At 48.1% G+C, this 27,484-nt stretch overlaps 1 protein-coding gene across 1 annotated transcript in view; it reads left to right on the top strand.

The window, feature by feature from the left end:
• The window catches only part of NRG2 (neuregulin 2), a 173,951-nt gene extending 149,873 nt beyond the window's left edge, over positions 1–24,078 (top strand). Inside the window, 6 exon segments of the mRNA XM_030459037.1 lie at positions 11,494–11,517; positions 15,471–15,573; positions 16,475–16,598; positions 17,816–17,943; positions 20,488–20,712; positions 23,373–24,078. Coding sequence (XP_030314897.1) covers positions 11,494–11,517; positions 15,471–15,573; positions 16,475–16,598; positions 17,816–17,943; positions 20,488–20,712; positions 23,373–24,033 — 1,265 coding nt within the window. The 3' untranslated portion in view covers positions 24,034–24,078.
• The last annotated feature ends 3,406 nt before the right edge of the window (positions 24,079–27,484 follow it).

Raw genomic sequence — 27,484 nt, 5'->3', positions numbered from 1 at the left:
GTATGTCTCTTTCTACTTCTCTCTCTCCCTGGTTGTTGGAGCTCTGTGTTGTGTCCTTAAAGCAGGTTCTTCTGTTCTCCAAGAGCCCTCTTCCTGTCTTGTGCACTCCCAGCTCTGCTTGGCCCCAAGAGGAGCTGTGACGGTGTCCAAGAGGAGAACTGGGGCTCTTGTTGTTTCCCCCTTGGTTAGAAGAGGCTCGCTTTCGTTTCTGGTTGAACTGAATGTTGCTTGCTCTTTTTCGTGCAAAATGCCAAGAAGGCACAAGGGTATGTGGTTGTGTTGTGTGACAACAGTCTGGGTGGACAAGCTGCTCCTGCTGGCATCACTGTCTCACGAGGGACCGTGTTGTGGCAGGGCAAGAAATGTCCTTTTTCCCAGGGCTCTGGGGAGGAGTGTCTGAGTCTCTCTGTACCAACTGGGGACATCACAGCACAGGCTGCAGGGAACCTCAGTCCTAAGGGAAGGCTGTGTTTCAGTTCCCAGTGGCTAAGCCAAGCAGCACTTCCAGATGAGGGTGTTTGGAGTCTGGTTTGGGGTCAGAGCACCCCCAGAGGGCTGGATGAGCCCGGAGCCCCAGAGATCCTGCTGCTGGTTGCTGCTGGCAGGGCTTCCCATGCCCCAGTGCCATGCAGGGTATGGGCTAAATCTGCTTCCAGACACAGAGATGCTCCTGTCCCTCCCAGGGACTGGGACAGCCTTGTTGGGTTGTGTCTAACGACAGTGACTGATCCTTTAACCTCATATTCAGTGGTGTAAATACCCCAGAGCCCTTGCACCCAGCTCTTCCCAACTTCTGGTTTCCAGTTCCTGCAGCCTTTAGGTCTCCTTGCTTATAGACATCACGAGCTCCTTTTGTTCAGAGCAGGTTAATTTTTCCAGGTCCATATTCAGCCAGCATCCCAGCATCAGTGGGGACCTGGCCAGGTAAGGACTGCCCTGCAAGGAGCTGCAGTCACAGTGTCAAGAAATTGGCCACTGTGACCCTCTGTGTGACCCACCCTGCCTCCCTGCTGGCCTTTTGGACCACCACAAATGGTGGCTGCAAAAAGAGCCTTTGAAAAAAAAAAAAAAAAAAAAAAAAAAAATCAGAGAAGAGGCTTGAATTAGTGGAAGCCAGAGGAGAAGCCTCTCCAGGAGGACTCCTTGATTGTCTGGATCCCATCTCCCACCTCTCTGCGAGAAGTTTTGCTGTGCTCATCCTGAGCTGGCAATAGCAGGGATCTCATTAGCACCTACTAATAGCTGGCAAGTGCTTCATTAGCTTCTCTTCTGCAGAGGATACAGACAAGATGCAAATGAGCTTTGTGAGGCCCCTGGGACAGCTTGATGGTTTTACATTGCCTTTTGTTCCAAATTGGCTTCTGAAGTTGAACCCTCCATTGATTTATTCTTTCAGAGCAAAACGTCCAAGTAAGTTCTTTTTAAAATGACAAAGCAATGTGGTTTTTTTGATCTTTAACCTGATGCCAAAGGCTTTCCCTTCTTTCTTCAGCCCTTGGTGTCAGGGGCTGTGGCTGCAGCCAGCAGTGGGATGCTCACCTGATTTGCAGCATAGTTCTTGAGGTGGTGTCCAACAGGCTTAAACATCACTGCTACTATGCTGCAAAACCAGAACAGGGGTGAAAATGGGTTTTGTGTCAGGAAAACGCCTTTTCAGAACATGAATGGCAAGAATAAACACATGTGGGGTTTTTTTGTCAGCCTGCACTATTAATCTTTTTATGGGAATGAGGTTTGTTTTCGTTTTATTTGTGTGTTAGAGGAACAGAACCATCTTAAAACCCACACACAGGCACTTCCTTACCTCAATTAGGCTTTCTGACATGGGATAGTAAGGTAAAAACAGCATAGCAGTCCAGGTTACCTGTCTGAACTTGGCTAAAAATCATCTAAGATGATGATTCATGTGTGTTTATAGCTGTTTTCACTTTCAGGTCACAGTTGGGTAATATCCATAGCAGCAACACTGCAGAGAAGCAGGCACTGAACTTGCTGTTCTTCTGACCAGGCAAAGCATTTCACTTGAGTCTGGGCTGTGAAAAAGATTTGCTTTCTGCTTTAATCAATAATTAGGGCACAGCAGAAGTTGCTGTTGCTCTGTAATTCGCTCAGTGCTTCATCCCATATGGGTTCTGACAGGTCAAAAGCTGAAACAGATTAAATGAGGTTCAGGCATTTCCACTGAAAATAAAATAGCTCTGTCCTGATTCATGTTTTGAGAACATTGCCAGCACCTGACAGGTACTTAAAAAGTAAATAATGACACCTACCCTGGTGTTGGATTCAATGCATTTGGGGTATTTTAGGTTTTAGGTCTTTGAGATTAATATTAAATAATATTATAATCTGACTTCTAGTAGGTATACCCTGAGTGCAGAGACATTTAGGAGACTGTTCTGAAAAAGTTTGGCAGATACATTTGGGGTCAGAGGTGGAGCTGGTGCAGCATCGTGCCAGATGTTTATCTTCATCCTGGGAGCAGCTTCTTATCTCACCCATTGGAACCCTTATTCAGATTTTGCTCAGGTATAACTCCCCATGTTCCGTAGGAGTTTGGGCTTTGTTTATTTGAGGTTTGGTTATTCTGGAGGTTTGGTTTTTCTCTGAAATACCTGCTAGCCCACTGCAGTTATGAAGATGAAAATCAGAGGTATTTAGACAAGTTTTCTTGCACGTGAAGTTTCTCTTTGTTGCTGTTACAAACGTTTGACCAAGTGCCTCCTGCCAGATATTCTGGGTATATACCTTACTGCTTGAAAACAAAGGAGGAAATGTTAAAGATGGACTTTTTTTTTTCCATATCATAGTCCTACTGTTGCTATTTTCTGACAGATTGGTCCAGAGGATCTCCATAGGAATTGTATTGTTCTGCTGGCTCAGAGCCCTCCCAGTCTGTCCCAGCCCATTTGGATGAACAGCATTTACTTTTGGTAGGACCTTGGAACAGCAGAATCCAAGGAAGCATCTCAGCAGTTGGTTCCTGCCTGCTTAGGCAGACTTTGCATTTTATTTTGCTTGCACTGGAATGCAAAGGTAATGGGAAATGTGTTGAGGAAAAAAAAGCAAAGCATGCTGAACCAGCTCCTGCCCTGAGAAGATGGATCATGGTGCAGACCCCATGGGAGGTGCGAGCAGAGCTGGGGTCCCTCTAACTCTGCCTGCATCAGTCCAGGGGCTCACACTGTGAGGAGATGGAAGGCAGGACACAGATTTTGCTCATCAGTGGCTCTGCCTCCCAGCAGGCAGCAGCAGGTCAGGAACCTAACCTTCATATATATATATGTATATGTATATATTCATATAAATATCAGCAGTCCAGATGAGGGAGACCCTCTGAGCCATTGACCCCAGGAACCCCACACCCAGCCCATGCAGGCAGAGTCTCCCAGGGAAGTTTCAAAGCTCTGTCTGGTTTCTCTGTGGTCCATCTTAGGAGAGGATGAGAGATTCATCACACCAGAAAACCTCCCAGAAAAGAAAGAGAGATGCATGCTTCCTGGGATTAAAATACTGGAAAGGTACATAGGTTTGAAGAAAAAGATGTCCTGATTTAAGATGTCCTGATTTAAGATGTCCTGACTTGAGATGTCCTGACTTGAGATGTCCTGACTTAAGATGTCCTGATTTAAGATGTCCTGACTTGAGATGTGCTGACTTAAGCCTGGCTGGGCCCCTTTTTATTGTGTGGAACTTCACTGCTCTCACTTGTTCTCTGTGCAGGCTTCTCCATCCACACTTCAGGAACTGGCTGATGGATGAAAGGCAGAAGCTCATGTTGTCTGGGCTTTAAAGGAAACCCTTATAGAAGCTGTACAATATAACTGAGGGACATTAAGGAAACATTTCCAGCAGTTTTGATTTAGACTGAAGCAGAATTAATGGCAGGGATGATGGCACTGCAGACAGTGATTGTCTGCAATTACTCTATAAAACAAAGGAAAGCCCTGGTAGAGGAGAATACAGAGAATTATTTCCATGGGTGATGAGTCCTTAGATCATCTTACCAGAATGTTTTTCACATTGAGGTCAATCATATTTATAAGTCTTCATGTTTTGTAGCTGCAGATATTTAGCACATAATGTATTGTATAAACAGTGGTAATCATCTGCTGGTTGCAGGAGGCAGATCTTGCAGTTAGGATGTAACTCGAAGGAAACCAGGGGGCTGGAAAATCCTAACTCCAAAATGTGACCTAAAGCAGGAATCCTCCCTGACCACAGGGAATGCAATATCCAGACAAGGAGTAACCAACCATAGTGGTGTCTGGATTCCTGTCATGAATTCATCTCCTGACCACTGTTCCCCCTGCTGACCTCTTTGTGACAGCACTGCAGTCAGATCCTCATTATTTTTTTGAATGCTGGTAGATGTTTAAAAGTCCAAATTCATACCCCAGGCTCCCTTCATGGTCACTGCAGAGGCTTCAGGACTCAAGGGTGAGGATTTGGCTGCTCCCATCAGGATGCAGCATCTCATCCTCCAGAGGTGCTGAGGGTGATGAGTACAAACTCACCAGAGGTGGCTCCAGAGCCCTCCTGGAGCTGCCTGCAGAGTCCCAGGGCTCTGTCTGAAGTTTAACACATAAAACTCCTGATCCACAGCCTGAAGGATTCCATAGCATTGGCAGCCAGGCTCTGGTTTGCCTTCAAAATAAAAATCTGCACTCAGATTCCTCTCTGCTGGCACAGCTGGGTGGGAAGTTCAGCAGCATCACAGAAGATTCTACTTTTCTTTCTAAGATTTCTTTTTTTTAGGAAGTTTTTCTACTGTGAGAGCTTCCAGTAGATAACAGGAGAAGTCACACAATTGACAGCTCTCTCCTGGGTCTTACTTTATAGGCACAATTACATCTTGCAGCTCTTTCCAGAAGACAGGAGCATATCCAAAATCATCCATCCTTTTAAGAAACATTTAAAAAAACCCCAAAACAAAACCAAAACTTAAAAAAGCAATGCCTGTGTGGTAATTATGTCATAGCTGCCTGTTCTCCATCAGATCAAGATCTAGCTTTATGGTCTCTCTTCTATAAGAAACTTCTCAGGTCTTTGTAAAACCCTGCTGGAATTTTACTAATCAAGTGCCAGGCATTAGGGCTGGCTGGTTGTAAGGGTTTTGTAAAACACCTTGGCAGCTCTTTCACGCCTGGTGGGGCTGAGATATTGCAAGTTAAACACTCTGAGTAGGAACATTTATAACTTGCCTAAGTCTGCACATTTGGATGCTTTCCACTTGGAATTTATGGAACAATTTAGAAATCTGGAATGAAGTTTTATGTTTGTGCTTGTCTCTTGTCTGTGGAATCTGAAATTTCATCTTTGAAATTTCATCAGCTTTGCTGTTCATTCATCTCCCAAAATAACTGTCACTGATCTGGAGGACAAATGTCACACCATTCATTTTCTTGTTTAGTGGAATATCTTCATTTTCTACTTTGTGACCTAACTAAAATTGAAGTCTGTAGCCTGCCTGTAAACATCCTGAAATAGAGCTGACTTTAATATACAATGGAATTTACCATATTCTCCATTTTAACCCCATATTTCATTCCTGGTTTCTTTGCAAATTGAATTTTAATTCATACTTGGAGTTTTCTCCTAGGTCTGCTTTGGAATTTTCAGCTGTTCACTGTGGGACCAGGCTTTCTCTTCTTCTTTGGATTCCTCGAAGAGTTTGTTATTAAGGCATCAAATCCTTTTTTCAAAGAGGAGTCAGACAGCAAACCTCATGGTGTGATCCTCATCTGGGAACATGGAAGTGAAAAGCTTGTGCTGAAAAATCAGGGTCTTGCAGTTGCAGACTACCTGGAAAATTCTGCTTTCATTGGCCACAGATGCAAAAGCATCTCCTGAGTTCCCAGTTCTCCCAGGACTTCCCACCTGTGGTGAGGCCACACCTCGAGTACTGTGTCCAGTTCTGGGCCCCCCAGTTCAGGAAGGATATCGCGGTCCTGGAGCAGGTCCAAAGGAGGGCAACCAGGCTGGTGAAGGGACTCGAGCACAGATCCTATGAGGAGATGCTGAGGGAGCTGGGGCTGTTCAGCCTGGAGAAGAGGAGGCTCAGGGGAGACCTCATCACTCTCTCCAACTCCCTGAAAGGAGGTTGGAGCCAGGGGGGGGTTGGGCTCTTTTGCCAGACGACTTTCAACAAGACAAGAGGGCAGGGTCTCAAGTTGTGCCAGGGGAGGTTTAGGTTGGATATTAGAAAGAATTTCTTTCTGGAGAGGGTGATCAGGCATTGGAATGGGCTGCCCAGGGAAGTAGTGGATTCTCCGTGTCTGGAGCTATTTAAAAAGAGCCTGGATGTGGCACTCAGTGCCATGGTTTAGCAACCGCAATGGTGGTAAAAGGGTTGGACTCGATGATCTCTGAGGTCCCTTCCAACCCAGCCAATTCTATGATTCTATGATTCTAAGTGTAGGGTCTGATCCTTCACTCGTTTGCTGTGTGTCAGGACATTTCCCAGCACAGATTCCTTCCAACCACAGGTGATGAGCATGGATATTTCCAAGATGAGAACCACCACCTCTTCTTCAGCACCCACCACACCATTGCTGGGTGTGATCAGTGGCATGATTCCTTCCCAATCACACCACTTTTCCTGTAGATCAGGTCACTGGGTCTTCCCATCAGTCATTCTTTCCAAGGAAATTCCTCTCACAGAGCCTTTCCAACCTGAAAAAGCAGAAACTTTCTACTTGCAGTGCTGGTATGAGGCTCTGTGGGCTCGAAAGAGAATTGGGGGTGTCCGGAGTGACACCCATAGCAGCTCCAACCCTGGCAATGAAACCATCCTGGCTGCAGAACAGGGCAGGTTTATCAGGTGAGAGGATTCTTGTTTTTCTGAGGGATGTTCCCATTCATTCTGAAGTCTCCAGGCTGCAGCTGGAGGGCTGTTGGTCATCACCCTGACATGGAGAAGTGACCCTGCTGACAGCTGGATTTGGGATTCTTGCTTCTTCTCACACTGAGTCCCTGTGAGGAGGTGAATAAATGCCCCTGCTCAAGCTTTTCTGGGAAGGTTTAGATCTAAATTTTACCTTCTCTGTTCAACTCAGCACTAATTTCCTACCAGTTGATTGCACTATGAAAACGATAAGCAGAAGAATAATTGTTTTTTTTTTTACCTTTCTGTTTCCTCCTCCACCTCTTACTCATCTGAACCCTCAATGTTAACAGCATTTGAAATTCCACAGATACCCTGCAGTTGTCTTCCAATGGCATGATAACCACTGACCACTTAATTAGAGGCTGATGATTATGCTGTGGTGTGGCTGGGTAATTACAAGCCACTTGCTGGTAATCCCAAGAGGGTTATTTTCTCCCCTGGACACCATGCAGGTTACACTGTGGGACCTTCTCAAGTTAATTGCATGCTAATCCACAGCAGGACATGAAATTCTCTGTCATGTATCTGGGCTCTTGAAGCCTGCCAAATTATTTTTGTAGCTGTAGCTCTGCCCAAGCTCACTGGCTGTGCAGTTCATGGAAAGTGTGCAGAATATCTTTACTTGGAGATCCCACAAATTGCCCTGTCCTTACCATGAGCACAGTGTCCTCTGTCCCCAGCATCATGGCAATGTCCCCTGTCCCCCCTGGATCAAATATTCCTCTGGTCAGGACAATATATTAGCAACAGCCTGTCTTGCTGTTTTCACAGCTGTTTGCTAAGTCTTTCATCTACCTTTTCATCATCCTAGAAATCTACAGTGAGAGCCTCCTTGCCTTGGGGTGTTACTCCTAAAAGGATTTCTGGGATGCAAATTTTTTGTCTGTTCACCTTTTAAAACAGAGAGAAAAACATAGCCAGAAAGTCACTGCAGCTCAAGGAAGTGTAGGACTCACTGTCTTCTGTCCAGGGATGAGAAAAAATGCACCATGAAACTGGTGACAGATCATCCCCAGAGTACCCACCCTCCTGAGAGCACCTAAAGCCCTCCTGGTTTTTTCCTTCAATCCACTTCAGCTGGATGTCAATCAGCCTTTGGGAGAACTGAGGGTAAAATCAGTGACTTGACTCTTCAGGTCATCATTTGAGCCTTCATCAAGCCCTGCTTGGAACAGCTGGGGTGATGGCATCCAACCTGAATCCCATGCATCATGCTGCAGCTGAGATGAAAATGGGGAAAACGAAGCATTTTTGTAATCTCTTTCCCTTTGTCCCCTCTTGTCCATCTTTTTTCCCTTTTTTCCTCCCTCAACTCTCATGCTCACTGCCTCTCTCTGTTGGCCAACCTTCTGCCACACAGACATTTCCAAACCACTCATCCAGTCTCCAGCACAGAAGAGCCTGGGTTAGGTTTTAAGGACAAAAAAGAACAGAATGACTGCAAAGTAATCCATTAAAGAGGTGAGCAGATGCTGTGTCCTTAACACTGATGTCTGCACTGGAAGAGTGGAGCCTTTATCTTAGGTCCAGCATTTTCAGAAAGCTTTGGCAGACACCTCTGGGATGAGATTTTCCAAATAGCATCTTCTGACTTCAAGTAGTTTGGGGAAGCCCCTGGGAATTCAGGGTGCCACACCTTGCCATAACCAGGGGGCATGTGTGGAGTCCAGACAGAAGGTTGATGCTGTGGGAGAAATAATGTGCCCATTTCCCCAGCCTGGAGCTGCCATCCCAGTGCTGTCTCATGGTAATTTATTTGTGTGGTAACCTCTGGATTTATCACTTCCAATGGAGCTTGTCCTGTGGGAGCTGGAGAGAACTGCAGCATTCTTCAGTGCTCCTGGCATTTAGTTATGAGATCCATCCAATGAATTTTAGTTATCCCAAAGGTTCCCTCTGCCACAAGCCTGGGATACAGCTGGGATTCACTCTTTTGGCATGGAGTGAATCACTGTCTGGAGTAGCTGGAGGACTTACCAAGACTTCATCCTTCCCTCTGAACAGTTAATGGCTGCAGAGGGGACTGATGCCCAAGTTTTTCCAGGCATCCCCATCAGGAAGGGCTGCCAGACTGCTGGAATAGGGAGGGTGAGGAAACCACAACTTGACTGAGGTGTTGCTGGTGACACATGTCATGCTGAGCATCTTCTCCACCTAGCAGCAAATATATCCCAGAGCTTTTAAAGGTGTGTGACTTTTCCTTTAAAAAGTCAAGGAGTCTTCTTTTAAGCATGGGGTGCAGTCAGAAATATCTTTGGTCTCAGACCAAACTGAACTCTTGTCTCTAGGAGAAATTTCAATTTCTGATAGGGGTTTGCTCCCAGGCAGTGTATTGTTGAGCTAAAATAGGTACAGACTGGGTGGGAAACCCTATCTGTGATGAAGATGCCTCTCTGCTGAATGCAGAGTACATTTTGAAGTCGTGTTTTTCCCAGACCTGGGGTCATCTCATTAGACTGGAATGTAACAGGTTGAATAATTTCAATCAATCTCTTCTCCAAATCCCAGTAAACTCTTGAAGTGTCTCTTCCCTTGCTGTCCCAGCACAGAAGGCAACACCTGCCTGGGCTGGGAGGAGTTCCTGAGCAAGGGATGGGGAGAGGATCTTGGTGTTTGATGTGTTCAGGATGAGGCAGCAGCAATGTCTGCAGCCTGGACTGATGATAGACAAGTTCTGAGCAGCCACAGACATCAGATGCAGGAGTATGAGCTAGGGTAAAACTTCCTCTGTCTGCAGAGCTACCAGGGGGCTGGCAGGCATGGTCAGAGATGTCCATCCCAGCTCCTGCAGGGTCCCCTGGTTTCTCTCCAACTCAGAGAACCTGTAGGTAAATCCCATCAGCCAGCCAGCTCTATCTGCTCCATGGCTTTAGGGAGCCAAAAGAAACTGCTGTTCTGATTTGAGAGGCTGAAGTTCCTCTGTTTGCAAAAGAAAAACCCCATGAAAATGTTTTGAATTAAATCCATCCCTAGCTGCAGAGGTTGCAGCAAACCCTGGAAGAGGAGATGTGGCAGCACAGGCATTAAGCAGCTATCAGATGGATCAAGAGCCAAGAGATACGGGTGAAAGTTAATGCATCTCTAGAGACATTTGTCATGGTGTCAGGTGAAGCAGTGAGTGATGGTTGGATGGAAAGGATCAAGGGTAGATGTGGTCAGCAGGAGGCTCAGGTTGTGTTCTGTTCCCTTCTCTGCTGCCCACCACATTCAGTCCATCTCACTGCAATTTGTACAGAACGACTCTGAAACACATGGGAGACTTTGCCATTCCTTTTGCACAAGTGGGAGATGTGAAGCAGAGAGCAGTGGCTTTTAAATTATACAAAATCAAAAAAACCCAAACACAACAAACACCCAACACATCCAGCCCCCAGCCCTCCCCCCAGCCAGCACTGATTTGAAGAGAAGAACCTGCTTTAGAAAACACCTTGTATGTTCCATAGCAATTAGTGCCAGTTCCCCCCACCCCCTGCCTGAATTTTGAACAGCATTGCAAAAGAAACCCAATATTTCTGTGCAGCAAAAAGCAGTTTCTATGGAAAATCCAGTGAATGAATCTGGACATCTCCAAGCTGCAAACAATCCTGTGCATATGGTGACTGGGAGCAGCAGAGCTCCCTTGGGTGTAAAATAAGTCAGAAGAACTTTAATGTTGGTGTAAGAAAAGCTGTCTGTAGGTAAGGCCTGTACCAGGAAAATTACTGAAATTCAGGATATCTGTTTAGGATAACTGCATTGTTGGGTTATTAAGTGAACTGCTTTGCTTAGCTCTGTCTCTGCAAGATGAGCTGCAGTCGTGTCATGAACCTGAATCTGAAAGCAGATGCTCCAATTTCTTCTTTTTTTTTTCTTTTTTTCTTTTTTTTTTTTTATTTATTTTGTTTGTTTGTTTTTTTTTGTTTTGTTTTTACAGACTTAAGGGAAACTTTGGTGCCATTTGCACTTTTAGATCTGCAGGGGATTCCTTGCCTTGCCTGGGCACCTGATCACTTGGAGCATCAGGGGTTCCCCTGCAGTGTGGGCAGTGCTGCCAGGTGCCACCCAGCACCCCACACCAGAACACCAGCTGTGGGGTGTGGGCAGCAGAGTGGAGCTGGCAGGTCCCAGGTGCCACCCCAGCACTGCCCTGGGGTGCCCAGACCCCAGTCAGAGAGGGGCATGTGAAACCCTGCCAGGGAAATTTCACCTATAGAAAGGGAATGAATGGTTTTTACCAGGTTCATGCAGTCACTGTGTGTTTTGACTTGCCAGGAGTTGTTTCAGAACAAGTGTATCTATTTTATTTTATTCTATTTTCCTTTTTTTTCCTGAACTGTGAATTCCATACGAGGTACTAACAAACATGGCTCATCTCAAAAGGATTCATAATTAACTGAAAGGATTCATAATTATCTTCCACTGCAATTTGTTTGGGTCTCTCTTTACATAAGATAAAAGCTCTGGTGGGAACTGGAAATGCTCTGAAGTGTACACTGTCCTCTGTGTCACTGCTGCTGAGCCTACAGAAAAGCTGTAACTGCACAGTGTGTGTGTTTGTATAGTAGAGATCTCTGACAGACCTGTTTTTCTTTTTTCTCTTTCTCTTCCTTGTCTTTCTGCATTGGCAGAGCATCTTGGATTTGAATTAAAGGGTATGGAACAACCATTCATTTATTAATCAGAAGCCATTAAGAGCTGCCCACATTATATTTATGGCTTTAATGGGATGATTAAAAAATCAGCTGTTCTGTTCTCTTCCCTGGCACCAAGATAGATGTTCGGATTGAAAACCAAACCAAAACCAAAGACAAAATCTAAATGTAAACCTATAAATGTGTATTTTTAGCAGCACTTTTTTCTTTGTTCCAAGCAGCAGCCTGGTGTGTGTGGCGTGGCTGGGATGTTACAGTTGCCATACGTCTCCTCATTCAACATCTTTTTGTCTATTTAACTGAAAAGCTGGAGGTTTTGTCTATTTAACTGAAAAGGCTGCCAGCAGGCACCACCTGGGACCAGTTCCCTTTTCAAGAATGGGAAGGAAAGTGTTAGGAAGATCAAGGCTTTTCTAGAAACTGCCACCCTGGATGCAGCGACCTCCTCTGGGTCCTATGAAGGGTTGGGATGAGCACTGGAATTCCTCCTCCCCAAGGGCTGGGGCTTATATCAGTTCTGACCAGGAGGAAATTATTCCATGAAATGTGGCATGAGATGGGTTAGTCTAGAAAACAGTGAGCCCAGGGAAGTCAGATGTTCCCCACGAGGGTGGAGGGTGTAATGCTGAGCATCACGGTGGCATGGAAGTTTGGAAAAACACAGCAAAAACCAAAATGCTTTTAAAAATATCCCCTTTGGGCAATTACCTGCTCCTGTCCAGTTGCTCATAATCCTATTATTTTTCTTCCGTTCTCCTCAGTCTGGATTTAGAAATATCAACAGAATCTCTTGAGTAAGCACCCGGGAAGTCAAATCCTTGAGGCTTGGTTCCCCTTGAGTGCCAGCTAAGCACAGGGAGGGCTTGGTCAGAGCAGAGGGATTTAGCTGTATAAAACTTCAAAACCTTCTACCCAGCAATGTCAGCCACTGCAGATCTTCTCATGAGGATGCTAGAGGTAGGGGGACACCAATCTTTCCCTTGTGGATCCTCAGTTCTTTTCTCAAATCCCCGAGGTGGAGGGACATGCACCAACCAAAGCTGCAGCAACCTGCCTCTGGTTTTTGCATCCCTGCCCCACTGGGCCCCTGCCTGGCCAAGTGGTTCAGAGAAAGTGGTGCTGCTAATGCTAATACACTTAAACCAACTTGAAAATGGAGGATTTTTGGCATCCCTTTTTCGTTGACCTCTTGTCTCCTTTTCCTCCTCCATCCTCAGTGTCATCTCAGCAGCTCACACATCCTGTTCCCCCTCTGCGGTCGTCTCTGTCATTTGTCCCTCTCATGCCTTGCTGTGACACACGTGGCTGGACTGTGATTCTGTTGGCATTCTGTGGCACCACCTGGTTTGGTTTTAGTGTTTGCTGCTGTAGAGTGATGCTGCTGCTGCTGCTGCTGCTGGAGACCTGGTGTTTGTAGAGCATTAGAGACACAAATGGAGGAGCCCTGCTCAGGGATCTTCCCTTCTCAAACACAAAACTGTAGTGTGCACTCTCTGATTTTCTTCCTGTCCTTGCTGAGATGGTTTTCTACAACATGGAGATATGTCTTTCCCAGCAACGACTTGAATGAGGTTTTGCCAGGCTGAAGTAATTTAATTTTTAAGTTCACAGTGGTGATGCACACCCTCACTTCACTGCTTCACAGGGCAGAGAGCTCTAAATTTGCATCTTTGGTGAACTGGAACATTCCCCATGCAGTTCAGTGAAGGTTCAGAAGAGTCAGACATGCAATAGTCAGGGTCCCATAGTGACATCTCACAGAACACAGGCTGTGATTTGAGCCTCAAGTGAAACATTTTGTAACATTCAAAAAAACCCAAACCCATCATTTTGATGGATTTGCTCTTTCTCCCTTCTCCATTCAAAAGGAACAATTTATACTTGGGGGAAAAAAAGGCTTTGTACCAAAAAAACAAAGCTGGTGAATGGTTCATGGTGAAAACTGCCCAGCTGCATTTTAAATGATGAGAGGAGCTTTTGCTGGGTATTAGCAAAATTCTTGCCCAGTTCCATCCATACGTAGGATCTGAGCTGGTTTTCCTGTTCCTGCTAAAATCCCTCCAAGTCCTGTCTGAAGAAAAGAGCTGTACAGCTGGAATGCATGTCCCAGAGGTGTGCAAGGGCAAGAAAACTCCTCTGCCAGGGATGCTGATGTCTGGCACGGGGCAATCCTGCAAGGGGAACACATCCCTGAGGGGGTTTCACCCCAGAGTGACTTCTTTCCCCTGGTTCTGCAGAGTAAAACCCCTGGGGGGTGAGGTCAGGCAGCCCCCAGCCCCAATGTGGGCAGGTCCCAGCTCCACAGGCTCTGGTTCTCAGGAGGTGCCTGGAGCTGGCAAAGGACCAGGGCAGAAACAGAAGTGATGGGAAGGCATTTCTTTAAAGTGTAGCTTTGCAGCACAGGCACAAAGCAAGCCCTGATGTTTTAATCTTTGTGCCAGGGCTGTCATCCTCAGCCCTTATTTAACAAGCCTTTCTTCACTCCCATTGTAAGAGTTAGAAAGAAGCAAACATTTTTCCCAGCATTTTTTTTATTTCCAAATTTTTTTTTTCCTTCTGAAAATGACAGGCTGAAATTTATCTAAATACTCAGTAATCTGGAATGCTTCATTACTTCCCCTTTTCTTTTTTTTTTTTTTTTTTTTTTTTGGTGAAACCAGACCCATTTCTCTTCTGGTTTTGTATTTCCCTGGTTGGTAACACTGGGGAGATCACAGAGTGCATTCAAGGTATTTTGTGTGGCATGGTGAGCCAGCAACCATGCCATGAGTTTTATTGCCTAATCTAGATGAAAAAAGTATTTCATGAGTACTAAAGGCACAAACCCCAGTAACTTATACATTAACACATAGGTTGGGGACACAAGGACATGCTGAATGAGATGTTTGTGGCAGCTGCACTCTGAATCCTTCTCTCAGGCATCCAGAGGAACCAAAATGCCTCTGCTGATCCCAGTGGAGATGGATGGATGGATGGAGAGATGGATAGAGAAGAGCTCTGGTGCAGCCACAGAGGAAGAGGTGTCCTTGCCATGTGGGTGCTGCGTAGATGGAGTTCAGTCACCCTGAAGGCCACAACCTGGCAGCTCCTTGGAGCTTGGATTAATGGGAATGAATTTCCTCACTTCCAGTGTGGTCTGGGTTTTGACACCAGTGTCTGATCTTCCTGCTCTGAAAGGCAGTCCATGGTTTTCTTGAGAGAAGCAGCAGCATGCTGCTTGAATCTCATGTGTGCATCCCAATGACCTGATGCCACGGAATGAATCACTTCCTAGGGTGTCATTCAGAATCCATAGCTGGAATTGGTCACTGTATTTTAATTACTCCACTCCCTTTTCTTTGTCTAATGTGCTGTCACTTCTCCATCCTCATTCTGCTTCTGGACTGGTTTAGGATGTCCCTTTCAGCACCTTCATGCTTTGGGGACTGGTGCTTGGAGAGGTTCCTAGCACAGGTCCAGGGCATGCAGGCACTGCCTGGAAAGGGCATCCTGAGTCCCTCAGAGCAGAGACCTGTGATCAGAGCATCACAGGGCTGTGATCAGAGCATCACAGAGCATGTGTGGGCCTGGTGAGTGGGGGGAGCTGGGGGATTTCCTTGGCAGGCTGCTGAGTTACCCAGGAAAGTGGGGGGTGGGATCTGCTGGAAGGGAGAGGAGACTCCTGGGGCTTTTTGAGTCACTGAGTCGTGAAAAAGAGGAGAAAACAAGAGTTGTGTTTGAGCACAGAGAGGGGGGGGAAGGTGCAGGGAGACAAAAGGAATGAAGGGTGAGCAGGGCTGGGCCAGCTGGTCTCAGGTTTGGGGCAGCTCTTAGAGGTGGGCAGTGAATTGGTAGGAGGTCAGACTGAGCCCTCGTCTCCATCTTACCCCCATGCAGTGCTGGTTCCTGTGCAGCCAGACACATCTCTGGTGCTGGAGCCCATTTGTAACTGGTTTCTTTCTCTCCATTTGCAGAAGCAGAGGAGCTCTACCAGAAGAGAGTTTTAACCATCACGGGAATCTGTGTTGCCTTGCTCGTGGTGGGCATCGTCTGTGTGGTAGCTTACTGTAAAACCAAGTGAGTATGGGTTGGTTACCAGCCACTAACCAGCCACTAACCAGTAACCAGGGGTTACTGAGTGTTTGTGCTTCATGCTTTCATGCTCTTCACCCAGTGCTCTTTTAAGGAGATGCAGTCTGGTGGTATTCCCAGGAAGGTCTCCTGAAGAAGCCATCTACTAGGCTCTGCCTAAGCAGGATTTTTTCTTGGAACCATTTACTTCATGCATCAGCACCATTCTGCCCAGCCAGGTGCTGGGCTGTGTTACTGGAACAAACTGGTTCCCAAGCCAGAAGGTCATCTCCTGGCAAGAGCAGCCCACTGGGTTCTTCAGAAACCCACAATTCAGAGACTTTCAGAGCAATGGGGATGGAACAAGAGGCTTGGGGTCCATAACTGGCCAGCCTTTCTTGTATGGGCAGCACCTTTTTCCCTGCTTAACCAGTTCCTCAGCTCAGTTCAGGGTGGCCCTGGGACACTCCAGGTCCTGTGGAGTGGATGCCCTGCCAGGGGCTTGGGTAAGCTTTGCCACTTCTTGCTTGAAGGGGGACAGAGAAGTGCCTTGTCACCAAGGCCAAGCTAGGACCTGCTCTCCTTTCCCTTCTCCCAGCTTTTCTCCTCTGCTCCCTGGCTCCCCTGCACTGTGCTTGTCTTGCAAAAGGAGACACTGGACTCAGCTTCTCAAGTTGCCCATGATGAGAAATGTTCACCAGTTTGGAAAAAAGCAGCAGAAGGTGACAAATGTTGAATTCCTTGTTTCTTCCTGTTTGCAGGTCTCCACAAACACCACTGAAACATTAAATGTGTCCAGGACTTAATGTCCATCATCTGTGTCCCCCAGGTGCCTCAGGAGGAAGGCATCCCCATGAGATAAGTCTTCCTAATAGAGTTGTTGTTTTTTTTTCTTTCTGTTTTAAAGGAAACAAAGAAAACAAATGCATAATCATTTACGGCAGAACATGTGCCCAGCCCATCAGAACAGGAGCCTTGCAAATGGGCCAAGCCATCCACGTTTGGATCCTGAGGAAATCCAAATGGCTGATGTAAGACTTTTTGTCTCTTTCTCTCTGCACGTTACTGAGTGCCTATTTTCCACCAAAGATTTGACATGGATGTGTGTGCTCACACACCTGTGTCTGGGCACAAAACCTAACAAAATAAAACAACAAAAAAAAATTAGATTCTGCACAGCAACATTTCCAAACCCAAAGTCTGGAGAGAAATGTGATTTTACTTCCAAGTGCAGGATGAGATTAGGGCATGGGGACAGGTGTGTTTTGGTGATTCAAGTGATCCTGTTTTCTTCTGAGAGATGTTCCTGATGTTTATTAAACTGTCCCATCAAACCCCACTTTGCAGCGTGACAAATATCATTGTCATGACAGTGGCCAGAGCTGCCACGGTGACCCTGTCATGTCCTGGTGACCTGGCCAGCACCACAGTACCCCACCTGCTTGTACCCAGAGTCACATCCAGGACAAGGGGGGGTGTCCTGGTAGGGTTCCAATGTCACACCAGTGACAGCAAACTCAGAATTTAGGACCAGAACCAGAAAGGTGATTCAGACACGAGATTCCCATCAGACTCTGTGAGATCAACAGAACCATCAAGGTGCTTAAATGGGGTTAGGGATGAGGCAGAGCCAAACAAAAAGAAATCCTGTTGGAAAGGAGGACAATGAATCAGTTACAAGCTCTGCTGGGTCACCCTTTGGATGTTAAAATTCTGCTAAGTTGAATCCCAGACGTGAAGGAAGAGGGAAGAGTAATTTCTAAGAATGACAGCCCTCTGGCCCCAAAATACTGACTCCCCCAGAGAGCTTGGGGTCCCTGTGAAAAGCAGTGCTTCCTGCTGGATGAAGGAATATCTCAGCATAAATATTTGGGTCACACCTCATGTTCTGTGGAGCTCACATCTCCAGCTGATCTCATGGGGCTGTCTTTTTGGTGGAAGTCTGGTCGATGTGTAACCTCCTGCGAGCAGAGATGTTTTCCTGCTCAGCACCTCCACTGGCCTCTGGGGAACCCCTTGGCTCTTCAGACCCTTTTGCCACAGTCCCTGTGGCCTCAGCCCTTTCCCATTCCAAAGTTCAGGGGCAGAGCAGTCTCTCCAGCCTCCTCATCTCTTTCTGTAGGATATGGAGCTGCTGGGCTCACTTGTCTGATTTCACCAGAAAAATAAAAAAAAAAAATCAAGCCAGCCAGATTTGGCTGTGGCAGCGTGGGGAAGCTGCTGGCTGATGACTCTTTGTATTTTACAGTACATTTCCAAGAATGTTTCTGCCACCGAGCATGTGATCCGAAGGGAAACAGAGACAACTTTTTCGGGAAGTCACTCCTGCTCCCCATCTCATCACTGCTCCACAGCCACTCCGACATCCAGCCAGAGGTGATGCATACTTTTTTTTCTGGAAGCTTTCTCCTGCTGTTTGCTTGAGGATGCTGTGAATTCCAAAGGCAGCAAAAGGTTTTCCTTTCACCTCCCTTTCTGGTTTTACCCCATGTTTGGCACTGCACTGGCATATTGGCCATGCCTACACTGCAGGTCCTGCACAGCTACGTAGTGAGAGGTGTGGGAAGGTGGGATCCTTGAGCTGCAGAAAGGTGCCAGGAGGAACTTGCAGCTGGAAATTAGGAGAAAATGAAGTTTTTCTTTCTTGCTGTGCACAACTGGGAGGCTGCAGTTAGGAAAGTTTCCAAGTTGGGTTTGTGACCACACTGGGGACCTGCAGTAATTCATGAGGAACACACAGGTTAATTTCATGCTTGATATGTTTAGAATGTTCTTGCTTGTGGAAGGCAAAGTCCATAAAACACCTCAAAATGTTTAGGCCTGTTCCTCAAAGTCAGGGTCTGTCTTGGGAGTCGTGTTTTTTCACTGGAAAAAAATGTCACTATCCAGAAAGTTGCTTCAGAACCTCAGACTCAGAGGTGGTGGCATCTCTCTCACTGGAGTTCTTTCTGAAGCTCTCAAGAAAACTGGGGCCAGCAGGAAAGTACCAATAGTTCTTGATACACTGGGTGAGGTGGTGTTTTTTTTCCTTACGTGTCAAAATAGCCATTGAGGGGAAGAGCAGCATGACTCAAAAGCTGAAGTTCTCTTGGGTTTTGAGAGCAGATGGAACTTCCCTGGTTTGATGATGTCCAGAATAGTCTGGAGAAAGTCCTGGGCTGCTTAGAGTTTGAATTTCAGGTTGTTCCTCTTGTGCTTCTCCCAGTGGGTGATGGTGTTTCCCTAGGCCAGCACTTGCCTTTGCAAAGCAGGGTACAGAGAGGGAGGCACAGCTACAGCTTGGTGACATACAGGTGACATTACCTTGACTTTAAAAAGCAAAAGCTTTCCTGGCTTGGTCCCTTTATTAGCTTTGTCTCCATCCATCCAGGAAGCAATGAATTCTTTCAGCTAAAGCTCAGACCTGGCAGTTTCTTCAGGGCTGAGGGATGAGCAAATCCACTTCCAATATTGAACCGAAGTTTTCAGGTGAATTCCACCCCCCAAACTCCTTGGCTCAACCTCCAACAAGTAGAGAAGGAGCTGGGAATGACTTGCTGGGCTGGAAATGACTGCATTTATCTGGGGAAACCCTACCCCTGGTTAGCCAGATGTGTTTTCCAGGTTTTTCTGAATCCATCCACAACAGCCCAAACCTTGGCTGGGTGTGTGTGAGCTTGAGCCAGGTTCCCAGAGGCTCCGGTGCCTGCAGATCTGCACCCTGCTGCCCTTCTCTGCTCACCCCAAAGTCCTGGGAACCCCAAGGCTATCTGTGGGCACCTCCTGAAGATGCAGAAATGTGTCTGGAGGGCAGCATTAACACATGACAGCTATGGGGAGGCACCTGCCTTGCAGAGCCTGTAGTCCTGGCCACCTGCCACCTAATCTTCCTGAGTCAAGTGCAGCAAGCAGGTGTTTCTTGAAGTCATGCCAGAGGCAAACTACTGGCATAATCAGGTTCTACTGATACTCTACCACTGCCTCTCTGCTGAGGATGCTGTTTGATGTTATGAATGAGGGTGGTGGTTGCAGCCGAGCAGGTGCCTGGAGCCATCAATAATTAACCAGGTCATGGGAAGTCTTAATGAGGCCCCCACCCCAAATCTTCTGCCAGCACAACTCCACCTGGAGCAGTTTAGGAGTCTGGAGCTCTTGCTCTGACTGACCAGGTATTTCTGCTATGGAGAGGGCTCAGCCTGGTGGCCATGGAGCAGGTGGGTCCCTGGTGTCATGGCCCTGTGAGACCCCAGTGCATCCTTGCTTGTTGGCTTCTTTGCAACAAGCTCAGGGCAGGTGGAGCCCCAAGAGCTGGGCAGGGTCTACTCACCATGTCACAGTTTTTGTCTAGCACTTCAAGAGTCTTTTGCTGCCAAAAGCTCTTACAAACCAGTGGAAACTGAACATCTAGATCTAACTTTGGTGTTCTTCTCTGTGCTGATGACAAAGTAATTCTGAGTTTTTTAGGGTTTTGTTTGGTTTTGGGTTTTTTTCCTGGCTCCCTCCTGGTGGCCTTTCTGCAGGGGCTGTCACTTGGCAGTTCAGGGGACATGTTTGCAGATCCTTTGTGGACTTGCCTTGGCACAGCCAATGTGTTGGTCCATGCTCAGAATGTTTTGCAAGCACAAAGCAGAATTGCCCTGGTCTACCTCCAGAGGCTCTCCCCTCCTGGTCACTGGGAAGTGTGATAAAAACCCAGTATGCACCAGTTTCCTTTTTTTTTTTTTCCCCTCTGATCGTATCTCCAAGAAGAGGAAAACTAAACTGAAGGCAGGGCTGGGAAGTTGGGCATCAGTGGGGATTTGGGCATCCTTGGGCAGATGTAGGAGTGAGAAAGGGGATGGCAGTGCAGAGCAGAGTGTGAGCTGTGCCCTCACACAGCTCCTTGGGGAACTCCTGGGTGGGGATTCCCTGCTCACTGTCCACTTGGGCTTTGGTCCACAGACACGAAAGCCACACCTGGAGTTTGGAGAGGACGGAGAGCCTGACTTCAGATTCCCAGTCTGGGATAATGCTGTCATCAGTGGGAACCAGTAAATGCAACAGCCCAGCATGCGTGGAGGCACGGGCTCGCCGTGGGGCTGCCTTCTGCATCGAGGACTCCCGGAGACCCCTGACTCAGTATCGGGACTCAGTGGATTCCCTGAGGGACTCACCACACAGTGAGAGGTCAGTCCCGGGGTACCAGTAGAGAAACTCCAGCTCTGGTCCTACCAGGGGAAGCCAATGTGCCAGGAGGCCACTCAGGTGGGGGCATGGCAGGGTTTAACACTGGGCTGGCAATTAAACTGAGTGATGGATGCTCTGTGTTAATCCCCCTCCCTGGTAAAGGAGAGAGAATAAGGGAGAAACTAAACTACACAGCTTTAATGAAACAGGAATGATAAATAGGAAACATTACTAAATCTATAAAAATATTCAGGAAAATTGATCCCAGGTTCCTCCCCCCTCTCCCCCAATCACTCTCACGTCACCACCGAGGCTGCAGGGCAGCCCTGGGAAAGTCCAGGCTGGAATCCTGGGGTCAGCAGCAGTTGGGAGCTGGAGGCAGGAACACACAGATTCAGGCTGGGATGGATCAGGAGCACAGGCAGAGGAAGGGATGGAATCCTCCCAGGATGCCCAAGCAAAGAGGGAGAGGGGAAGAAGGGGAAGCAGGAAGGGGTTTGAGCCTGGTGATCCCTCAAATGTATCCTGAGTATGAGGTGTATGGGATGGAATCCTCTGTTTGGTCAATTCTGGTCATTTCTCTTGTCTGTTCCTCCTGAAGGGAGGGTTTCAGGTGTGACCTCTTGACTCCTTTTCTCCTTCTGGAGGGCAAAATGTTCCTCAGAGCTGAGCAGTGTCCCTGGTTCTGCAGCCCAGGCTCCAGCAGTAACTCTAACCATGGAGTGGGCTCAGTCCCAGCAGCAGCCACTGCCTGAGAAACTTGCTGTTCATTTCAGCAGTGCAGCTCCTGACAAGAGACTGAGCTGAAAGCAAAAGCACAAGGCAGAAAATCCCCTTGATCCTGGCCCAAAGCAGGACAGGGCACCAGCACACCTGGTGGCAACGTAGGTTTGGAGCAGAGGGGTGAGAGGAGCAGCAAATACCTGGCTGCATTCAGCATCTGGGAAGGATAACCCAAACTGAGAGCACACCTTGGCAACTTGGGCTGGCATTTTCAGCGGGGTCTGGCCCTCAGGTATATGGGGAAAAGGTGTGGGTCCTGAGTGTCCTGGTCAGCAGAGGTGCTGTAGGGGGGCTCAGCCTTCTGGGGAGCACAGCTGCAGAGCTGAGACACCATCAGGCAGAGAGGCAGCAGCACCCAACCTCTTCTGTGTCTGGTTCCTCATGGGCAGAAGCACAGGTCTCCCTTTGCTCCAGCCCTTTGTGGGTAGCCATGGGTGACTCTGGGTGGCCACATGGCCACTTTTGGGCACTTACCCACCAAGGCAGTGGGGGTTGTCCATGGGGCAGAGGAGAAAAGCAGCATCTCCTGCTATTGCTGTCCCTGGTCCATTCAGGCAGGCTGACCCAGCTCACACAGACATCTCCTTAGCAAGAGGTGGTGCCAAAGGAGAGGATATTAGAGGTGGGCTGGACCAGGCACTGATGTTGTCACTGGAGAAGACAAAAGCAGTAGCTGCCTTTTTGAGACACAAGATCTTTGCTAACTCAGAAGCAGCAGTGTTCAGGCTTTCCCAATGGGGGTGGGGAAGGCATAATTTTGGGGTCCATCCTTGGAGATGAGCCTGGCAGCTCTGGAGGGAACAGAAAGTAGCTGGCAGGTGGGCAAGAAGCAGGGAGGTGTTGATTCAGCCTGCTGGGAGGTGCTGCAAGGTTGGCAGTGATGCAGGGTGGGAATTGCACACCAGATCCCTGGGGAGATGCAGCTGTGGGATGCACGGTCAATGGTGCCCAAGTGCCCACTGGATCTGGTAGCTTGGTAAAGTGGTGCCTCTGGTTGGTTCCCCAGGAGATGCTGAGCTCCAGGACCAAGTGCACTGGAGAGGCCTCTTTGATCCCTGCACCAGGTGTTTGGGAGAGCATGGGCATAGCTGGAGGTTTTGGGGAGACAGTAATTAATAATGAATTAAACATCTCCCAGAGGGGTTAGAGTTATTATAGATATATTTAATATATTGTGTATATATTTATATATATAAAGCACATATCACCATATTGATAAATATCCTTTGGAACCACTCTGCCAGCAGAGGTAAGACCAGAAGTCAGCGTGGTAGCATCTCAGCACTTCTATTCCCAACCAATTTAAAATTAAAAAAAAACAAAAACAAAAAACAAACAAAACCCCCCAAAAAACCCTAAAAAACCCCCCAAAAAACAAAACAAAAAAACTCCCAAAAAACCCAACCCACAAGAGTTTGCTGCCAGCCTGCCTGCCTGGCTGGTGTTTCATACTGCTGCTCCATCAGGGTTGGTGGCAATGGCAGCAGTTTGCACGGTGACCTCTGCAGCTGTGCAGCAGAGCAGTGCAGGGGGCTCAGAAGGGACACGAAGGCTCAGAGCCATCACCCATCAAAGCATCTCAGCAGCAGGAAGCTCCCAGGAGACAGCAAGGCATCTTTGCACACAGATTCTCCGTCCCTGGAGATATTTAAAAAGAAACTGGATGTGGCACTCAGTGCCAGGGGCTGGGAACTACAGCAGTAGTGGATCAAGGGTTGGACTTGATGATCTCTGAGGTCCCTTCCAACCCAGTCGATTCTATGATTCTATGAAGGGAGTTCAGGCTGAGTTAAGGGACCCTTCTGGAGCCAGGTTGCAGAGCATCAGTTGGAAAGCAGCGATGTCAGCCGTCCAACCGGGGGTGTTGCTTCTTTCAGATACGTGTCGGCCCTGACCACACCAGCACGCCTGTCGCCCGTGGACTTCCACTACTCGCTGGCCACGCAGGTGCCCACCTTCGAGATCACCTCCCCCAACTCCGCTCACGCCGTCTCCCTCCCGCCGGCCGCCCCCATCAGTTTCCGTCTGGAGGAGCAGCAGCCGCTGCTACGCCGGTCCCAGCTCCCCTTCCAGGACACGCAGAGATACGACAGCTACTACCAAAGGAAGAGCTACCTAAACGACAGCATGGGCAGCCTCCCCTCCAGCCCTTTCCGCATCACAGAGGACGACGAGTACGAGACGACGCAGGAGTACATCCCAGCGCTAGAGCAGCCAAAGAAAACAGCCAGCAGCAGCAACAGGCGGTGGAAAAAATCCAAACTGAACGGGCACGTCCCTCACAGAGCCAGAGCCGTCCGGGACTCCTTCTCCTTCAGCAGCGCCTCTTACAGCGAGTCTGATGAGGAGCTGGTGGCCGAGAGCACCCCGTTCCTCAGCTCGCAGAACAGTGACCCGGCGCACACGGGGTCCCCGCTGCTCCAGCGGCCGGGGGACAACCGGACTCAGCACCCCTGCGGCAGGCACGGGGCCCGCGGGGAGGGTGCCCGGGGCAGCCTGCCGCATGCCTCCCCTAAACCGGACCTGGAACATCTCTAGGTGCTTCCCCAGTCCGGCCCGACCCGCAGGCAGAACCCGCATGGATGAGGGAGACGGGACAAAAAAGAGGAAAAAAAAAAAAAAAAAAAAGGAGAAAAAAAAAAAAAAAAAAAAAAAAGGAAAAAAGAAAAAATAAATATTTTTATTTTATATAAAAGAGGGAAAAAATATAACAAATAAAATGTTTTATTTTCATTTTAGCAAAGTTGTCTTATAATAGCTAACGGCAATGACTTTTTTATAGGGAATCTCTATTTATATGTAATGTCTTGATTTACAGCTTCCAAAAAAAAGAAAAAAAAAAAAGTAAAAAAAGAAGAAGAAGAAAGAAAAGAAACAATAAAGATAAAAAACAAGTGGGCCAATTTTTTGACTACTTAAAAATAGAAAACAAAACTATCGTGGTGCCTTTTGCTGTATGCTAGTGCTGGGATTCATGCCGAGGATTCTGTTTCAGTAGCATTTTAAGATCATAGATTTTTGTTTGGGGGGCAACCTGTCACAAGGTTGCTCTTCCACTGGAAGAACAACAGCCTTGCCACTTTGCCCCATACCCTGCTATTAATGATCTTATTCTTTAAGGTATCGTTTAAACACACATCAAAGACATGAGTGGGAGCATTTCCAAAAATCATGTCCCACGGGGAACTGCAGGGCCCTGTCCAATACCTGCATTGTCACTTCAGCTGGGAGAAAAAGAAACCCAGCAGCACTGAAATGCAGAAATCATGTTTCTTTTGCCACACAGGGAGGAAGAGAAAACGAAATGGGGCAGCAGCAGCAGCAGCAGCAGCAGCAGCCGCAGCCCTCCCAGCACCGCTCTCACTCTTGGGCCATTTCACCCGTGGGTCTGCTGTGGGGCTGGCACAGGTTTGTGGTCACAGGAGGTCCCCCCTCTGGAGGTGGTGAAATAGTGCCTGTGGCACCGTGTGGTGGGCCCAAGAGAGTGGGCTACCCCCAGCCTCAGTGCCACACAGGTCCCCGTGTCCCCCTGCCCCAGGTGTGGCCGCTGTGCGGCATCACCCGTGGGGCTGCTGGGTCCTGACTGCCATGCTCAGTCCCAGCCTGGGGGGGCCAGCAGGACACCTGTGGCTCACCCTGGGTGCCATGCCATGCCATGCCATGCCAGGTAGCTGCTGGCCGGGCTGGCCCCAGGTTTGGCAGGAGCCTGAGCGTTTTTGTCCGTGCATTGGTCAGGAAGGGTCCCAGGAGGGGCAGCCCACTGAGTGGATGCTTCTGTGCTGCTGTGCCATGTATTGTAAAGGCAGTTGTCACTGTCCCGTCCTGCCATGGATGATGGATGTCACGTTTCTGAACTTGGAGCAGCTCTGGCCGTTGGCTCTGTGGTGCAAAGAGACATTCCTGCGTGTCCGGGTGGCAGAGCATCCCTGTGGAAGTGCCCCTCTCTCCTCAGTTCTCTGCAGCAAACCTGTTTACATTGTAGCCTGACTTTTTTCTTTTTATATTTTTACTTCTGCATGTCCTTTGCATTTCAGATACTGTAGATTGGATGCATGGTGAAGCTGTGACTGAGAAGATAATACAACAATTGACAGTGTATTTCATTTAACTTTTAGCAATAAAGTAACTAAACCCTCTACTCCTCACCCACGGTGGGGTCAGATAGAAATCTTTGCTAATTTGTCATAAGATGATTGTCAAAGTTTGCTCTGGATTGTCTGAATGTCAGAACTCTCGACTGTTTAACACTTGAACATTTTTTATATTATAAATAAAATAAGAAATATCAAGCTGTGGCCTGCATTAATCTCAGGTGATTTGGGGGGCACAGGTACCAAACACAGGATCACAGACTGGCTAAGGCTGGAAGAGTCTTCTGGAGGTTATCTGGTCCAACCCCATTGCTCAGAGCCACTTGCCCAGGACTTTTTAATATCTCCAGGGATGACAACACCACAAATTCTTTGATCAACCTCTGTCAGTGCTTGGCCAAGAGTTTTTTCTTGGGTTGATGTAGAGAAACAAGATAAATCAGGTGCCTCGAGTTACCAAAGAGTGGGTGTGAGTCCACCTGTGCCTGGTTAGGGCAGGCCCCCTATTACCAGGGGGCCAATAAAGGTGGGACACACACCCACAGAGAGAAGCTCACTCTGGTGTGAGGCAATGGAGAGGTCAGCAGCTCGTTGAGCTTCAGGAGCCAGAAAGGCTCTTCCTGCTACAGGTTGAGAATGAATTTCCTGCTTTTTAATTTGTATTCACTGCCTCCAGGCTTGTCACTGGACACTACTGAGAAGAGTCCATCTTCTTCTTTACCTCCCATCAGGTATTTGTACACAGGGACACTATGTCCCTGAGCCTTCTCTTCTCCAGGCTGAGCAGTTCCACCTCTCTCATCCTCTCCTCATTTGGAGGATGTTCTTGTTCCATAAACATCTTCATGCCCAGCATCCCCAGGGCCTTGGAGCTGACCTGCTCATAGGCCCCCCCCCTAACAACCCTCACAGATGCTGTGGGCATCTCAACAACCATTTCCCAGAAGGTTAAAGTCTGAGGGATCCTGTCCTCCTTCTGTAAGGATCCACTTGACCCAACAGCAATGTGCAAAGGAGATCTCAGACATCTAAAACCAGGGATAAAGGTGGTAGGGTCAAGTCCTGCTTTGGGTGATGTTTGCACCCATCATGTCCACCTCTGCCCAGTCCCAAGCTTTGCTGGCTGAAAGCGGCACCATGAAGCTCTCCCCCACACCACTAGTCCTGAGGTAGGAATTGACTTTGGATTCCCAACTTTTCTCCTCCAGCAGCTCCTGGAACTTGGTGAGCTGGACAGGAATGGGCAGACAGGACCTGAGCCCCAGGAAGGGACACGCATGGGAGGTCACCCCAAGGGGAAACCAGCCACATGGAAGAAAGAGATGGGGGGCATGAAGGTTCCCAAAGCAGCCCCCATCTCCCTGCCTCAGGCTTCTCAGCAGCTGTGAGCTGGTGGACTCTGGTCATGGAGAATTGCACCTGGGGCTGCCAGGGCAGCACCTGCATTGCAGGAAGGCTTCAGGTGCCCCGTGCTCTGGGCTGGGATGCTGTGCCTGAACCTTGGGGTGCTCAGTGCACTTGATCCCCATCAGGCATCACCATCGTGGGCTGGCCACTGGGTCCCTCCAAAGGAGCTGCAGCTCTGCCCAGTGCTGCCCCACAGATGTTCCTGCTCCCTGCTTTGCAGGCATGGGTGATGTTCTGCATCTGCTGAGATGCCACGAACTCCCAGCCATGATTTCTTGTTCAACGTGTCCCTTGATTCCCATAATTGTGTTCTATATTTGGAGGCAGTTGCACCACTTCAATTTTCTCTCCAATTACCTCTGAAGGAAGCCAGTATCTCTCTTTTTTTTTTTTCTTTTTTCGTTCCCTGTCTGGGTTTATTTTTAGACCCCTCATTTCCAGCCCCGTGCTTTCCTAGGGTTTGGTTGTAAATATTTTACAGCGATTTTCAC

This window comes from Calypte anna, chromosome 13 (genome assembly GCF_003957555.1).
Source record: "Calypte anna isolate BGI_N300 chromosome 13, bCalAnn1_v1.p, whole genome shotgun sequence".
Lineage (NCBI taxonomy): Eukaryota > Metazoa > Chordata > Aves > Apodiformes > Trochilidae > Calypte > Calypte anna.
This window is presented reverse-complemented; position numbering and strand designations above follow the sequence as displayed.